Source organism: Rhodamnia argentea, chromosome 7, assembly GCF_020921035.1.
Source record: "Rhodamnia argentea isolate NSW1041297 chromosome 7, ASM2092103v1, whole genome shotgun sequence".
NCBI lineage: Eukaryota > Viridiplantae > Streptophyta > Magnoliopsida > Myrtales > Myrtaceae > Rhodamnia > Rhodamnia argentea.
The window spans coordinates 14,824,385-14,842,220 of record NC_063156.1 but is presented as its reverse complement, the minus strand read 5'-3'; the positions used below and the strand labels follow the sequence as shown (position 1 = coordinate 14,842,220).

At 39.9% G+C, this 17,836-nt stretch overlaps 1 protein-coding gene across 1 annotated transcript; it reads left to right on the top strand.

Annotated features, from left to right (window-relative positions):
- Window positions 1-9,904: 9,904 nt before the first annotated feature.
- LOC115743571 (iridoid oxidase) lies at window positions 9,905-13,434 on the top strand. The gene is made up of 3 exons (XM_030678412.2): window positions 9,905-10,633; window positions 10,715-10,995; window positions 12,599-13,434. Exons 1-3 carry the CDS (start codon window positions 10,000-10,002, stop codon window positions 13,253-13,255), a joined length of 1,572 nt encoding a protein of 523 aa, XP_030534272.1. The 5' UTR covers window positions 9,905-9,999; the 3' UTR covers window positions 13,256-13,434.
- The last annotated feature ends 4,402 nt before the right edge of the window (window positions 13,435-17,836 follow it).

The following is a 17,836-nucleotide window of genomic DNA, read 5'->3' as shown; positions in this document are numbered from 1 at the left end:
AAAAATGACCATCAAGTACCGCTTTCCTATTCCTCGGCTTGATTATCTTCTTGATCAACTCCATGGTGCTACTATCTTCTTCAAAATTGATCTTCGGAGTTGATATCATCAAATCCAAATGAGAGCCAAAGCCGAATGGAAAACCGCTTTCAAAACTAGAGATGGCATCTATGAATGGATGGTTATACCTTTCGGCCTCTCTAATGCTCCTAGTACATTTATGCGCCTCATGAGTCAAATTTTTAAACCATTTATTAGCAGCTTTATTGTTGTATATTTTGATGACATTCTTGTCTATAGTTCGACTCAAAAGCAACACTTGGAGCATCTTCGCCATGGAGCATCTTCGCCAAGTTTTCGTAGTTCTGCGGGAGCACAAATTGTATGCCAACCTAAAAAAGTGTCACTTCTTTACCGATAGCCTTATTTTCTTAGGCTATGTTGTCTCCGAAGAGGGAATCAAGATGGATCCAAGCAAGGTGGAGGCGATCTTAAGTTGGTCGGTGCTAACATCAATACATGATATTCAGAGTTTCCATGGTTTGGCATCATTTTATCGTCAATTTATCAAGCATTTCAGCACCATCATTGCTCCTATCACTGAATGATTCATCTTTGGAAGGAACGATTTCCTCGAGGTTGTCATGGAAAATTAAAGCCCAAAGCCGATGGACCTTTCAAAGTGCTACGGAGGATCGGTGGCAATGCATATAAGATCTAACTCCCTGGTGAGTATGTTGTTTCTGCAACATTCAATGTTGCGAATCTTTCTCCTTACCATGAAGAAGAAGACGAAGGAAACTCAGAGACGAATTTTCACGCAGCAGAAGCATCAGATGCCGAAGCATTCCTTAAAGATGTCAAAGAGTTGCCGATGCAATGAATGCTTCTCATCGATTGTGAGGTTACCGATCGGCTTCTTATCGATCAACCAATCTTACCGATATCAAAGTTCATTCATCTATAACTTCAAACTGTTCACATTCGGCGAAGGCCATTAATAACTTCTTATATTTTCAATAGTAGTTGAATGACGTTTAGATTTCCAGAGTCTTTATTAATTGTGATTTGTCTTCCCTAAAGAGTCAAAGTTCTAGTTCCTAGGAATTTATTATGTTTTCTATTTTCCATGAGTCTTTTGTCTTTCCTAAGAATTTTTTATTTCATCAATGAATCTCATTACTCAAGGTTGGAGGGTTGTTCCATGCTCGCATATATAAGGATGCTATGATGGATGAGAAAGGAGGCCTGTTTTGATTGATGAATTAATTTGAGCCTTTGGCTTGTTAACAAGACAGAATTCTTGTTTATACTCTTATCCCTTAGGTGGATTCCTACGGGTGGCGAGTATCCTATCCCTTAGTTCCTCACTTGTGTTACCACCTACGTCTCTACGCTTACTCCCAGCATCACCTAGCCATGGCGAGGTTGCGCCTCGCCTTTTCTCGCCCGGTGACGGTGAGGTGAGGCGAGGTACAATGAGGCACGACCTCCCCATGGCCAGGCAAGGTCATGCCCCGCGCGATTTGGGTGAGAAGCGACCTTGACTAACGACCTTGCCGGATTGGGGCCAAATCGAGCCTTGCCATTCCTTGCCCAAAGATTGCAATGGTCAGATGTTGACACTTGATTTTTATTTAGTTTATTTTTAAAAACTTTGTAAAAATATCCATAAAAAGTGAAATACTTACAAAATCAACTTTGGGAACCTTGACGAAGCCATGGAACTATTTTTTTAACAAAAATAATTTTTCATATTTTTCACATTTTTTAATTTTTTTCAAAATAGGAAAATACTTGAAAAATACATTTTAAGTCATTTAAATTTTCTTTTTCACTTTTTACAAGTTGTGACATTTGCCTCAAGTCCCTCACATTCTTTTTTGGCCCAAAAATTTAGCGGATTGGCCAATTTGGACGAAAAGGAATTAAATGCACAAATATTTTTCAGTTTAGTCCCCGGGTTTCAATTAAGATGCAATTAATCAAAATCTAGGGATCACCATTCAAAAGTAGGACTACTACCCTATAGTTTTCAACCTCTAGAATCAATTGGTGAGGGTAGCTTGGACCGATTTTCCATTAAGGGTCTAAATCTCTCAATTCTCATTCTCGGGTTAAAATGAGAATTTGGGGCTTTTATATAATTCAAAGCGTATTTTTTTTTAATAAAAGTCACATTTCTCGTAGAATTCTTGCTGCTGAATCCAAATTTGTGATTTAATTTGACTAATTTTGAAATCCTAGGGGTCAATTTAACCATTTTAGGCCGACCGGGTTCACCGGGTCGGATCGGATCCGACCCGGTGACTCGGGGGATCTTCTCCCCTAGTTTCCCCTTCGCGCGCAAGTTCAAATACCCATGAGAAGCAGAAATTTGACACTAAAATTGGAGGCCTTCCGGCCACGATCGGTAACTTCATGGGGTGGGCCTTGTAGCCTCACACTTCCACTCCAATCATGCCAGGTTTTATTGCCTGGGGTCGCCAAAGCTACAATGATGAACTCGATCAATGCCTAGGCAACTCGAAAAGTCAACCCAAATGCAAACTAAACCAATTCAAGGTAATTGGTGCTCAATGGAGACATTGAAGGAGCTGGACGAAATCCCAACTATTTCCAGCACCATTTAGACCACTTCGAACGTGAGATCACATGCGAAACTAGGTCGATTCCCCCACCCCTCCGGGCCCCCCTACATGTCAAATTGGATTCAAATGGGATAAGTACCAAACTAACGCCTTTTTGTCTCGGGGAAGAGGCTCATTTTGTTCGCAAGCAAAAACAGACTAGAGAGAGAAGGAAATAGAGGAGAGAGAAGCTCTCGGTGATCGTCGTCATCGGAGCTTTGAGCTTTGATTGCGGGACATCGATGAGCTTGATCCAAAGCAAATCGAGACTTCGGATTACCTCGGGAAGCTCCGTTACAACTCCGGGAGGCGATCGAACCTACTCCGGCAGCTCAACTCCTTCAAAATCGATAAGTCAAAAACGCGACCTCCTCACCGTGCTCGCATGGCTACTCACTTCCCCGGCGATCATTCTTTCAATTTTTTGAGGCGTTTTCATCTCCGAACTATACTAAGCATATTCACACTATTGTTCTACATTGATTTTGTATGAAGCCTTCGAGTCGAAACCTCCACCATGGCCAAATTTATCGAGACTTGACCAGCAAAATCTGGCGATCTAGATCTCGATTAGAGCTTCAGGTAAGTCTCCCGAACTTCATGTGATGCTATTATGTGAGTTAATTCAATAGTTATGCTATGTATTGCTTGGTTGAATCGCCATTTTATGCGTTACGTGTGAGCTCAATTCACGTTGTTCTAGTTGATAACTTTGGCTAGATTTTAGATATGTTAAATTGTACGTCGAGACGAGTTGAATGAGACCAATTTCACATCATTTGGTTGAGATTTACCGTCGATCGATGTCGAGAATCTCTCAACCGTCCATTTGTTGTCTTCGCAAAGAAGATGATTACAAGTCAACCAAGGTTGACTTGGTTAACGGTTGAGGTGGCGCTAACGTGGCGCCACGTAGCATGACACGTGGTGTCCATGACAACCGGGTGTATTTTCTGAATAGTTTTCGAAAATAAAAAATAAAACACAGACCGGACGATTGGAATTAGGCCACATGTAGCGATCTAGAAAATTTTTTGAATTAAAAATCATTTTTGTATAATAAAACCAATTTTTGAAATTAAAAAATAGAAAATAAACAGAAAATTAAAAACGTCACCGTTTTGTAGACCAGACCAAGACCCTTAGGGTCCGAGTCGGGCGTCCGGTTTGCATGGGTCCGGTCAACCTGGTCCGAAAAATATTTAAAAAACTCATAAAAATAATTTAAAAAATAAAAAATCAATAAAATTTCCAAAAAAATAGAAAAAATAGGAAAATTCAAAAAATTTCCAAAAAATCACAAAAAAAAAATGGGAAAATGCCACATTCAACAGGCCAATCCAAATTTGTTGATTTTGGATTATCAAGCCTTCCCAAATGACCGTTTTACTCCTCTGGACATTTCGTCTCGATTTTTTTCCAAACCACCCCCGAACTTAATTGAGCTATTCTCAAAGTCTCTAGGGCTATACTAGGCATGACATACAACCCTATTGTTTGATGATTTGATGCATTTTATCCGTAAGTTATTGATTCCTTGATCTGCGCACTTTCTATTATTGGATGTGGTTGATAGGTTAGAAAATTCACATATGCATGACATCCTTTAGATCATTAGAGCCTACCTCACCTTCCAACATATCTGCATGAATTCTTAATTTAGGAAATCACTCAATTTAGGAACCGAAAGGGCGTCGATGACAATCTCGACGTAACTAAGTCCCCCGAACTCATTTCTCGATTTTCGTAAAATCAAACGGACTCTCCCAACCGCTCGATTGGATTTCCAATCATACTCTCCAAAAAATGATTGGTGGCTACTCTGTTGACATGCACACTATTCACATGTCACTCATTGGTCTGGCCTCCACCATGAAAAGGAATCGACCCTCATTTTTAATAGAACCTCTTTGTCGCGATTTTGGTAATAGGTCTTGGGAGGGGCTCGCGTCTGAAATCCATCCACTACGAGTTGGACGACGATGACCCATTAGTTGTTGCTCCCTCGAACCAAAAGATTGAGATGGGTCACTACACTAGACAAGGCTGACCTAGCTAAAGGTACAACCGTATCTAATAAGAAATGTTCTTGCATGCGTGCCTGAGGTACTATTGCAATTCAGTATATGTTCATCAACCCAACATACAGCTTGAGGAGGAAGAAGAAGAGAAAAAAATAGAAAAAGAAAAAAAATTATTAAAAATTGGTCGTGTCAATATCGGTCACGCCAAGTTAGCGATTTCCTGCAAAAATTGGCTGGAAGGACTACATTGGCACAAACGCAAAAGATTTAGGATTGAATTGGTATAAATGCAAAAGGTTTAGGACTGAATTGATTAAAAAAAAAGTTTACGACTGAATTGGCACAACTATAATATATTTAGGATTTTTGTAATTTTTTCTTCCATATGAGAATATGTGGATAAGTAGGGTGCATGGATAGAGGACAGATGAGGAAATCCAACCCTTCCTAGGACATACGCGGCCTAATATGGAAACAGAAAACTAATCACATTAATGGGGGTTGGAGAGGGTTGCCTCCTACGGTCACTTATAAAGCGTATAGGCAAGGCTTGTTTTGAGACACTTTTCTACATTTATGTCTATTATACCAATTGTTTTAGGCCGTTGTTATTTTTTTTCGAACTTCTTTACTACATAAGGTCATTGTCGGATTTTCTCAACTCGCCTAGGGTTTACTGAGTTTTTTTTTTTTTTCAATGTTTAAGACAGCTTTTGATCATTATTTTACAAATGTGAAAAAAAAAAGAGAGAGCTTTCTATGAGTTTTTGCTTGAAAACAAATACCTACGTGGGTCCATGCCTGCAAATTCGATTTTCCCTGTTTGTCTACCATTTCTAGGGCTGGCAAGTCATATCGTGTTGTGCCAAGATAGGGGCGTAACACGAATCTGGCTAACTCAAACACGACACATTAATGAACTATCAAACTGTCTCGACATGCCTAGTAAAGCATGCCAACATTACAACATGACTAACCTTATTGGCAAGCATGTTACCATGTTTACTTTCCATACGACGCGACAATTTAACTTGTGTACAACGATGAACACATTTACACACGACAACGTATGTTAACACATTTAACAAGTTTCCATATGTTTCTAGACAGTAAAGTAATTTCACTTTGCATTAATTAGTAGATTATTAAGTTAGTGTTTTTTATAAAAAAAAAATTACTCTATGATTTCTTATCCCTAAATTTTATTTTATTTATGAGTTTAAAAGTTTAGATTATATTACAAAGGTAGAAGTAGAAGACTCCTGGAATTTCATATTTGTCGTTGCCCGTATGAATTTATGGAAACAAATCGAGCATTAACATCAAAATCGAGTTGAAAACTGAACAATTTTGGATACCAAAAGCGATGAAATGATGATTTCATCGCCTTTGACTTTTTTTTTTTTTGTGATCAAAAGTGACAAAATATTATTTCGTTGCGTTTTCTTAGACCTAAGGCAACGAAACAACATTTTTTGTCGCCCTCGCTCGGCCATATTAAAAGAGACAAAAGGATATAATTAGTCGCTATTGCTAGTGCAAAGACTGCAAAATTGCAACAGAAGACAATTGGTATACTCTAAAGTGATCTGATAAAAATAATATACTCTAAAGTGGGAAAACTTGAATTTCGTCAAGCTTGGATGGAGGAAAAATGTTCCAAAAGGTCGTAAATATATTGTATTATTACGGAAGCAAATGATCAAATAATAAAATGGATAGAAAAAGAAAATTAATCGTACACCAGAGTTATGTGATTCGGTTTGGTGATCTAAATCCATTGGGAGAGTAACAAAGAATTATACCATAGATCAAATGATATAACAGAGATTACAACCATACTTGAGTCACTCAAACAGTTTCTATGCTTTTCAGCCCTCAATTACACCAGTAATTCACTCAGATTTAACCTAACAATTACATACGAAATAATCTCTCAATCTCACAAAGGAATTAATAAATCTTAATTCAAGATTTTCGTTAACGCACTCTTCAGTTTCAACGGATGTAATTCGAGGAAGAAGAACGCGGGCATCAGGATGTAAGTCACGAAGGATTTAATGCAACACCAATAGATGTGCCGCTGCTTATTATCTTCTAAATAATCGTATAAAACAAACCCACAATCCTTTTTTCTTGTTGTTATCTTGACTGAAGTCAATACGGAGACAATTTTCATAAGATTCGGCTTTGAACAATATCTAGTATTTGGCTTTGAAATTTTCCATACCGGATAATTTAATACGGATCGGATTCGTTCAATGGAGTTAAGCTCGAGACATAATTTAATATATGTAACGGTTAATTCAGTCTCATACCTTTGAATTGTATCAACTAGGTCCCAAATCTTTTGACAATTTGCTGCTATAGTCGTAAACATTTTCAATTATGTCAATTTACTCTTATGCATTTTGAAGATTTGTCAATGGAACCTTTTGCAGATTTATCAATTTAGGCATTGCATCCACAATGGTAATTTGACATAGAGGTCGGTCGGCTCTTGGCCATTCTATGTGTCCTGGCCGACTCTGACATTGACAGTTTTTGCATTTTTATTGTTGACACCTAAATTTTGAGGACCTATTGAAGCACTTATTGCATAGAAAAGTGGAGATCGACCTTGGCCCCTAAAATAAAAATATTAATTACATTGCATAGAGTTAGTTGGAGCATTTTGCACTAATAATAAATTGATAGGCCCATTTATTTGCATATCAATTGGACCGGCGGAGGATAGACTTAAATATTAGGGTTTCTAAACTTGGTAAACTGGATTAAGCACATATAACTTCCCTGAGCTTAAGTTGACACATAGAGACTTTGAGCTTAATTTTGATTAATCCATAAGAATGAAATAGAGACATGCCCATTATTACTCTAACGTGGCTGAGATTAGCCCGAGTAATTGGATTAGAAAATATTCGACGAAAAAAAAAAATTGGATTAGAAAATATGAAACCTAGCTTTCCACTATGAATAAACGTTAGGTCTTCAAAATTGAGGAAGTTGGAGCACATTAGAAACACATGGTAGAGAAAAGAGAGAGTATGGTCAAAAGAGACGGAGAGAGTCGCAACCGACGCTCCCTCATGGCCGCGCCTTACTGTCTTGCCTACTACCATCCACTGCCGTCGCTCTAGAATTCCTGCGACCCTCACCGATGTCGTCGCCGAGCCCAGCTTCCTAGAGATCTTCTCCAATGTCATCCCTGAGCAAGCAATGCCTCCTAGTGGCCTTCTTCGACGCCGTCGTTGGCAACTATTGATCGTGAATGTTAACAGTTTCGGGATTACTTTTTCAAAACAAGAATTATTCTAAGGAATTCCACTCTAACTAAGGCAATAGTATTTTTCTTTTATATGACATAGGAATCATTGAATGATCCCTTTTTTTCTTTTTAAAAGCTAATTTCAGTTTTTCACATATAATCAGTCAGTGTATACAGTCCAAACATTACCGATCATTATTCAAAAGGCAAGACATTCCTATCTGAAGATATGTTCTTTACATAATATCAACGGCTAATATTACAAAAAAACTCCAAACTAATATATTCTTGTCATATTTACCTCAAATTTATTTTTAGGTCAAAAAACATCTCCAACTGACATACCCGTGCCACGTTTACCCAAATTGATATATTCAGGCTACATTTATCCGAAATTATGGTAAATATGAGATTTGGGGGCAAATGTGATACATGAGCATTAATTTGGGGTAAATGTGGAAAGGATGTACTATTTTGAGATACTTTGTAACATAAAAATAGCTTGAGGTATATGTGGCACGAGTGGATCAATTTGGGATAAATGTAGCATGAGTGCATCAATTTGAGATAAATGTGGCATGGATGTACCAGTTCGGGAGTTTTTGTAACACAAGTTACTTGAGGTTGAATGTGGCATAGTTATACTAGTATGGGATTTTTTTGGATATTAAGAAATGCTTTTTCTTAATCTTTTCAAGGTGTGTAATAAGAGATTACCCATAATATAATTTCACCCACAAAAGTGTTTGGTTACAATAGTTATATGTGCTATTGTTCTCATCGTGTCCAATAGGAACGACGAACTTACACATTACTGTAACAAGCAATGCTAAATGTAACAAAACTTTTTACTTATATTCATTTATTAGATGTAATAAGTTATGATTCACAGGAAAATTACCAAAAAAGTCATAAACCTATTATAATTATGTTAATTTATTCCTAATTGTGCCAATTCAGTCTTAAACATTTTGCATTTGTGCCAATTCAATTAATTTGACTGGCCGATGCTGACGTGTCATCGTCGGCGTTGACGTGGCAAAATTTTAATTATATTTAACAGTTTTCTTTCTTTTTTCTTCTTTCTTATTTTTCCCCCTTCCCCCTTGTGGCCGGTGAGCTATGGCCAATAAGGGCTTCGTGGCCCTTGCGTAGCCTCGCCGGGGCATTGCCGATCGTGGCGTAGAAGGCCATGCCTACCTTCCCCATGGACCTAGCGAGGTTGGGCTTGTCCAAATCCGGGCAAGGCCGCCTCGCTCGCTGCCGTGCCTCGCGATGGTCTTGCAAGCTACGACCACGGGCTAGGCCAGGTGAGGGCCGCAAAGCTCTAGCCCCAGCCACCAATGAGGGCTTTGCGACCCTACCCGGCGGTCGAAGAGCTCCGACCATAGTGCATCGGCCAACGGGGGAAGGGGAAAATTGAGAAAGAAGAAATAAAAAATCTATTAAATATTATTAAAAAAAAATCCACGTCAGCATCGGCGATGCCACCTTAGCACCGGTTAGCTAAATGAACTGAATTAGTACAAATGCAAAAAGTTTAGGATTGAATTGACACAATTGCAATAGGTTTAGAACTTTTTTAGTAACTTTCCCTATAATTCAGTGACATACATTTAACCGATAAGTTGTTTAAAGATTGAATGTGATCTTGTAATCCCATATGATTCAAGGAGTAAGTTTTCGTAGGAAGTCGTAATGATATCGACATTATTGTCCATTAATTTAAGGGAAATCCTTCAATGTTAGTCTGACAATATTGTCAGTTATTTCTGACCGTATATCCACATACCATCGCCACTTGTTTTGCATAATGCACTCATTAATTGACAAATAGTGAGGTAAAAAATAATGACAATACTTGTCGACTGTTAGGATAGTAGCTCCCTTAATTTAATCCAAGTTTAATTGCGGAATAACCAAGATCCGGTTACCATGATCTCGGGAAGATTCCTCAAAGAAAAGGACAAATTTCTCTGGGTTTGCACCAACTTCATGAAGTCATTATATAATAGACCTATACCCTGAACGTTTACCATACTTGGTACAGCTCAAAGAAAAATCTGAGCCTAAACAAATGGACTACAGGGTTGCTGGTTTGATAATTGCCCTACTGCTTTGGGTTTCATGGGCAATGGTCACGGAGCGCCGCCATCGTCGCTCGGAGGAGCGAGGACAGTTGCCGCCAGGGCCACCTTGGTGGCCTGTGGTGGGGAATATATTCCAACTGAGTTGGACTCCGCACAAGTCGTTCGCCGACTTGGCTCGTAAGTACGGTCCAATAATGACTCTTTGGCTCGGCTCCATGAGTACTGTGGTGATATCATCGGACGAAGTGGCGTGCGAGATGTTCAAGAACCATGACGTCGTCCTTGCGGGAAGAAAGATCTACGAGGCGATGAAGGGCGACTATAGCAACGAGGGCTCGATGATCACAGCTCAATATGGTCCGCACTGGCGCATGTTGAGGCGCCTTTCCACCACCGAGTTCTTCGTTACTCGGCGCTTAAACGCCATGGAAAGCGTCCGGAGTCGGTGCATCGACAGGATGTTGCGATTCATAGAGGACGCCGGAGAGTCCGGCACCAAGTCCATTGATGTTGGGAGATTCTTCTTCTTGATGGCTTTCAATCTCATTGGCAACCTCATGTTCTCCAAAGACCTCTTGGATCCCAAGTCGAAGAGAGGGGCCAAATTTTTCTACCATGCCGGTACATGTTATTGTTTCGACTCGCACATCATTCACGAATCATGATATACGGCAAATCTGACATGAAATGCCATTCTAACAGGTAAGGTGATGGAGTTGGCTGGGAAGCCGAACGTGGCGGACTTCTTACCGATCATGAGATGGCTAGATCCACAGGGAATACGAAGGAATACGCAGTTCCACGTCGAGCGGGCATTCGAAATAGTGGGGCTGTTCATCAAAGAAAGAATGGAGAGTATGAGAGAAGGTGAAGTTGCAGAAGATAAGAGGAAGGACTTCTTAGACGTGCTGCTGGAGTTCCGGGGTGAGGGTGCAGAGGAGCCTTCGAAGTTTTCTTCAAGGACCATCAATGTCATCGTCTTTGTAAGCTAGTTTCTCTCTCTTTGCTTGTGGACTCGCACAAAACGGAATTTTTTTTAACAAAACAGTGATGAGGGTTCAGGGCTATATTTTCTTCCGTCCCTGATTAGAGGAAACTTTCCCCGAGGCTTAAAATTGAAGGATTACAAACGTGTGCATCTAGTTAAGTTTACTTGTGAGTGATGTCCATGTTTGTAACTCACCAATTACCGCTACAATTGGTCGTGTGGCCACGGCTACGGTAAATCGGGTAAACATGCAATGGCTTGGCCATGAATTTTGCCAATCCATCGCTTTATACACTATGCTTTTATTGTCTCGTTGATCCTTGATCCTATTGTGACCTTCCTTGTTTTATCTTATTGAGATCACAATTGCATAATGAAAGTTTGAGCAATGTTAGAAGTACTAAAGAAATATCAGTAAAATCTTTCGCCGTAAGTGGCGTGCCAATTTTTAATTCGCTGATGCAGACGTCGTCCGTCCTACCTGCGAAACCGACAATGACATGGATTTTTTTATATATTTTTAAAAAAAAATTAGAATTTTTAATTTTTTTCTTTTTTTATTTTTTTGGCCGGGGAGGGGCCAAATGCCCTTGCTGGCCGCGGTGAGGGCTACCTCGCCCACATCCAACAAAGAAGCATGGCGTCGCCCATGGCCATTGTGGTCTCGCCGGTCATAAGCGACACCGTGAAGGCCCTCGCCGGCCAAAAAATGAAAGAAAAAAATGAAAAAATAATTAAAAATTCAATTTTTTTCTAAAAGTTATTGAAAAATGTCCATATTAGCGCCAGTCAAGCCGCGTAAGGTGGCCGGCGTCCACATCAGCTATTTTTGCCAAAATTGGCCAGATGGACTCAATCAGCGTAGATGTAAAAGATTTAAGACTAAATTAGCATAATTGAAAGTTTGGAACTGAATTGGTAATAATGCAATAGATTTATGATTTTTTTTTTTTTTTGTAGTTTTCCCCATATATGAATGATATGGTGGACACAGACAATCATAGAATCGGAACTTGTACTACGTGATGTGCACTCTTACGGTTTTTTAAGATAGATTTACTTGGCCTGATATGCTTAACTTATGCAATACGCAACTCACGGGAAACTGTCTCTTTTCCCTTTAAATAAGGCGGTCTCATATCTCCTCAAGATCCAGTTAGCGAGTAGACAAACATAAAGCTTGTCTAGGAGATGCCAATGCCCGTTGACTGTCGCGTTGCATCTTGATCCTTGCATCAGCTTTTGTCGTATGAAATGAGGACGGAAATTGTATATAAATGAATACGAATTATTACATTATTTAATTAGCTCTCATCAAAAATTGCGCATGTCACCCCCGATTCTTTTGTTGGCTCCCATTAATTAGGGAAGATGCACATATTTGTTGATCTTCTTTCCTCTTTGCAGAAGAGATCCCATAAGGTCTCTTGACAAAAAATTCTTAAGCATTTGAATATGAAACTATTACTTACTAACTACATAAATTTCATCAACTTATTTTATATTCTTAGCTTTCTTTACCATATATATGCTCCTTTTTGACGTTGTATGAGTACATTTTACCACATTTACATGTGTAGCTAATGATTTTTCGACAGGAAATGTTCACCGCGGGGACGGACACCACCACGAGCACCCTAGAATGGGCGATGGCCGAGCTGCTCCACAACCCCCTTACCCTGGCCAAAGTCCAATCCGAGTTGAGAAGCACCATTGGCCTGAACCGGAAACTCGAAGAAAGGGATGTCGAAAGCCTCCCTTACCTCAAGGCGGTCATCAAAGAAACCCTAAGGCTTCACCCACCTCTCCCGTTCTTGGTCCCTCACATGGCCATGAGCTCTTGCAAGATGCTTGGCTACTACATCCCTAAGGAGACCCAAGTTCTAGTCAATGTGTGGGCAATTGGAAGGGACCCCAAGACATGGAAAGACCCTATGGAGTTCAAGCCGGAGAGATTCATGGAGCCAAACACGGCAGATTACAAGGGACACCATTTCCAGTTCATCCCATTCGGATCAGGGCGTAGGATGTGCCCTGCTGTGCCGCTCGTGTCTCGGGTGCTTCCATTGGCGCTGGGGTCTCTGTTGCACGCATTCGATTGGGTATTGGTGGACGACATGAAGCCGGAGGAGATGGACATGAGTGAAAGGATGGGTATCACACTAAGGAAAGCCGTTCCATTAAAGGCAGTACCTATTCCATGTGGAGAACATAATAATCAAAATGGCGGTCATATTGGAGTTGGAAACATGTAAGTTTGGGGAACTTTTCTTCGTAAAAGTGATGGATGAAACTCGAAAGGCCCTCTTCTTGTGGTTTGTGGAGTTGCTCGAAGTTGAAAGATGTGTTTGTATTTGACCGTATCTAAATCTGCTTTTGCGGCTAAATGTAGGCAATATGAATGCCTTCAAAGAACAATATGCACTCATGACAACGAGTCCCTACATGTAGGAACTTGATATTTGGTCTTGATCAAGGGTCAAATTACGTTTGTTTCGCGACAAATATGAAATTTCTGAAAATTGTTTTTCGGTATTTGACTAAAACCTGAAAATGAAGAGGAAAATATATACATTATTTGGAAAGGAAAATATTTTCTTTTTCTCAATAGACATCTTTTCACACATTCGTTCAAAGACAAGAAGAGAAACTTTCACATTTGCACCCCCACAAGGCACAAACTCTGTCGATACTATTTAAAAATATTATAAATCCACCCTCCACTTTTTCTCTTTTCCTTGTTCAACCCCACGTAATTACAGAAAAACAAGCACGTATTGAGCGCATGCACCTCCTAGTTTCTTCGAGTTCTGGATCCGCACCGCGTTTCTGAAAAAACTCACAGAAATGACCAGACCTCAAGAACATCAAATCAATCTGGTCATCTAGGGTTTTCCAGGTCTTTGCCTAGAAGCACACCTGCAAAATCTCTGTCACTGCCTTTCTTCATCCAGTCTACTTGGCCGGCAATCTCTTTTGCTTCTCCACGTTCGGCAGCTGCTCTATGGCGGCTTCTAAATCGTCTCCGCCTCACCCCACGCGGATCAGCATAAAAATAGGACAATGGCTGAAAGACGATTCAATATGAAAAAAAAACTAGATGTTACATATGTTGGGAGAAATCGACTGTGGGGCACTTAACAAGCACTCACAAAGGAACTTTGTTCACACAAGGAAGAGGAGACGAAATGTGGCTTTTCAAAATACTGTATTCATAATCGATTCACCCACACTGAAATGGTTACAAGACACACCTATTTATAGGTTTAAAACACGACTCTTGATCTACACTAGATACACGAACAGATATGATGTATATACATAGCATTTACTACGCATTGAAATACAACAGGACTCTTGAAACACTCAACTAATAAAGATAGGTCTCGGTACATGCACAAGCTGGTACATGCGTCTTGGAAGTTCATCAACAATAGCCTCGATATACATGAATTTGGTTTAATTTCTTACACTCCCCCTTAAACCAAATTCTCTTCCGTCGATCATTCCAAGTAAACTTCTGAATTTCCGAAACACCTCGATCTTGAGAGGTTTCGTAAAAATATCTGCGACTTGATCACCGGTCTTCACGTGCACAACTTCGATTTGTTTGTCGCTGACTTGTTCTCGAATAAAATGATATCGAACATCGATATGCTTGCTCCTCTTATGAAAGACTGGATTCTTTGCCAAAGCAATGGCAGAAACATTATCAACAAAAATTTCCGTTGCATCCTTTTGCTCCATATGGATTTCTTTTAGCAACTTTCTCAACCATATCGCATGACACACACACGATGATGCAGCAACATACTCCGCTTCACATGTCGACAGAGTAACACCGGATTGCTTCTTTGATGACCATGTAAAAGCAGTTTCACCTAGATAAAATACAAAACCCATAGTGCTCTTTCGGTCATCAACATCTCCCCCATAGTCACTAACCGAATAACCTCCGAGTTGAAATAGTTCAGACTGATAATAATACAAGCCAAGAAAGATAGTACCTTTGATGTACCGAAGTATCCTCTTCACTGCTTTAAGATGAGATGTCTTCGGATTCTCCATATATCGACTCACAATTCCGACGCTGTACATGATATCCGGTTTGGTATAGGTCAAATACCTCAAGCTTCCAATCAAGCTTCTATAATATGTCGAATCAACATCGACACCTTCATCAAACTTCGACAGTTTTGCACCACAATCCATCGGAGTATTAATCGAAGTGCAATTTTTCATGTTGAATTTCTCAAGGATATTTCCAGCATATCCTTTTTGGGAAATAAAAATCCCATCTGCATTTTGCTTTACTTCGATACCTAGAAAATAATTCATGAGACCATTATCTGTCATCTCAAACTCTTTCACCATCAACGGTTTAAAAGTGTTGATCAATCCGGAATTATTTCCTATGAAGACAAGATAATCGACGTATAAACATGCCAATAAAACATCACCTTTCTCGTGCTTCAAATAGAGAGCATGTTCGTACGGACATTGTTCGAAGCCATTCACCTTGAAATAAGCATTGATTCTAGAGTTCCAAGCTCTTGGAGCTTGCTTAAGCCCATACAAAGCTTTCTTCAATCTCAGCACTTTGTCTTCATGACCTTTCACAACAAACCCAAGTGGTTGTTTGACATAAATTTCTTCTTCAAGAACACCATTCAGGAATGCCGATTTGACATCCATTTGATATATGGGCCACCGATTTTGAGCTGCAATGGAAATCATTAGTCGGATGGTTTCTATTCGGATGACAGGTACAAACACCTCGTCATAGTCGATCCCAGCTTTTTGCTTGTAGCCTTTTGCGACTAGTCCGGCCTTATAACGAGTGGCTTCTCCTTTCTCGTTCTTCTTGGCCTTATACACCCATTTGACATCAATCGCCTTTTTGTCCTTCGGAAGATCTGCGAGTTCCCATGTTTGATTCTTTTCGATGGCTTCTATTTCTTCATCCATGGCTTTTCTCCATTTTTCTTCTTTAGCAGCTTCATCGAAAATAAGTGGTTCACAATCTACGAGAAGACATACAAGATGGAGTTCTTCGGTGGTTTCATAAAGTTCGGATAATCTTCTCGATATTGGTGCTATCGGTTCATCGACACCATTTGAAGAAGTTGGTGATAATGAACTTGGATTTGAAAATGATGTTGGAAAGGAAGATGAAGGATTCGATGAGTTGTCTTCTATTTCGACGGAATCACGCCCCATTTCGACGTAATCACTACGAGTGGATTCGACAACTTGTCGATTGTCTTCCCACAAAGCATCTTCATTGAACTTCACATCTCTGCTTACATATACTGTCAAAGTAACAGGATCAAACAATTTGTAAGCTTTCAATGAGGAATCATACCCGATAAAAATAAGCTTCTTGCTCTTGTCTTCTAGCTTCGATCTTTTCTGGTCGGGTTTGTAAGCATAAGCGGTGCTCCCGAAAATTCTCAAGTGAGAAATCATAGGTTTTCTCTCGGTCCATGCTTCTTCAGGAGTAACACCATCGAGTCCTTGCGTGGGACATCGATTTTGCAGATAAATTGCACATCTAACAGCTTCGGCCCAATGCTCCTTTGACAAATTTTCGCTTTTCAACATACTACGAACCATGTTGAGAATGGTTCTGTTCTTTCGCTCAGCCACACCATTTTGATGTGGGGAGTACGGCGCCGTTAAGAAACGTCGAATACCATGGTAATCACGAAATTGATTGAATTCTCCAGAAGTAAATTCTTCTCCACGATCGGTTCTTAAAGACTTGATAAAATAACCACTCTCCTTTTCAACCATTTTCTTGAAGTGCTTAAACGTATCAAACACTTCCGATTTTTCTTTCAAGAAATACACCCAAGTCTTTCGAGTAAAATCATCAATAAATGTAACAAAGTTTCGATGATTACCGTATGACCGAGGAGTGATCGGACCACATACATCAGAATGAATCAACTCCGGTGGCTTCTTCGCTCGATACGTCAACTCCTTCGAAAAGCTGGTTCTGGAATGCTTGCCAATAACACACCCTTCACATAATTGATCGGGATGATCAATATGTGGTAAGCCATACACTATCTTCTTGCGAGAAAGCATATTGAGTCCACCGAAATTGAGATGGCCGAATCTCAAGTGCCATAGCCACGAAGGATTGTCTACACATGCTTGAAGGCATGTAGAGATTTCATCTTTGATGTTCGGAGTGAACATCCTATTCTTCGACATCTTTACATTCGCAATCAACTTATTATTGCGATCTCTCAACATATGACATAGATTTTTCATCCGGACAGTAAATCCTTTCTCAAGAAGCTATCCCAAACTCAAAATATTGCTCGACATCTTCGGTACATAATGCACGTTAGTAATAAATTGACGTGTTCCATTCTTCAGACGAATTAGAATCGTACATTTCCCTTCGACGAGAATTTTAGAATTATCACCGAACGAGACTTTTCCTTTTACTGTCCATCCATTTCGACGAATATCTCCTTTCGACCGCACATGTGGTTACTTGCTCCAGTGTCCAAGTACCACGTATCGGTTTTTTCATCAGCATTTTCTTTAAATGCCAGCATAAGAACTTGATCACCATCATTTACCAAGTTCACCTTTTCATTTGCTACCGCGCCTTCTTTCTGCCAACACTCATAAGCATAATGGCCACATTTATTACAACGATAACATCGAACCTTTGATTTATCATACCGCGCATTTGTGTTTCTTCCTCTTCCACGAGCACTTCTTTGATTATGAAAGCACTCATTGCTTCGGGCAAAATTTCCTCCGCTTCGTCCACGGCTTCTTCCTTGGAAACCGCCTCTATCGCGTCCTTGTTC

Excerpts from the sequence above, each read along its gene's own strand:
- LOC115743571 (XM_030678412.2), top strand. The coding sequence starts at position 10,000 with ATGGACTACAGGGTTGCTGGTTTGATAATTGCCCTACTGCTTTGGGTT. Across the intron at positions 10,634-10,714 it reads CAAATTTTTCTACCATGCCG|GTAAGGTGATGGAGTTGGCT; the intron begins GTACATGTTATT and ends CCATTCTAACAG. Across the intron at positions 10,996-12,598 it reads CCATCAATGTCATCGTCTTT|GAAATGTTCACCGCGGGGAC; the intron begins GTAAGCTAGTTT and ends ATTTTTCGACAG.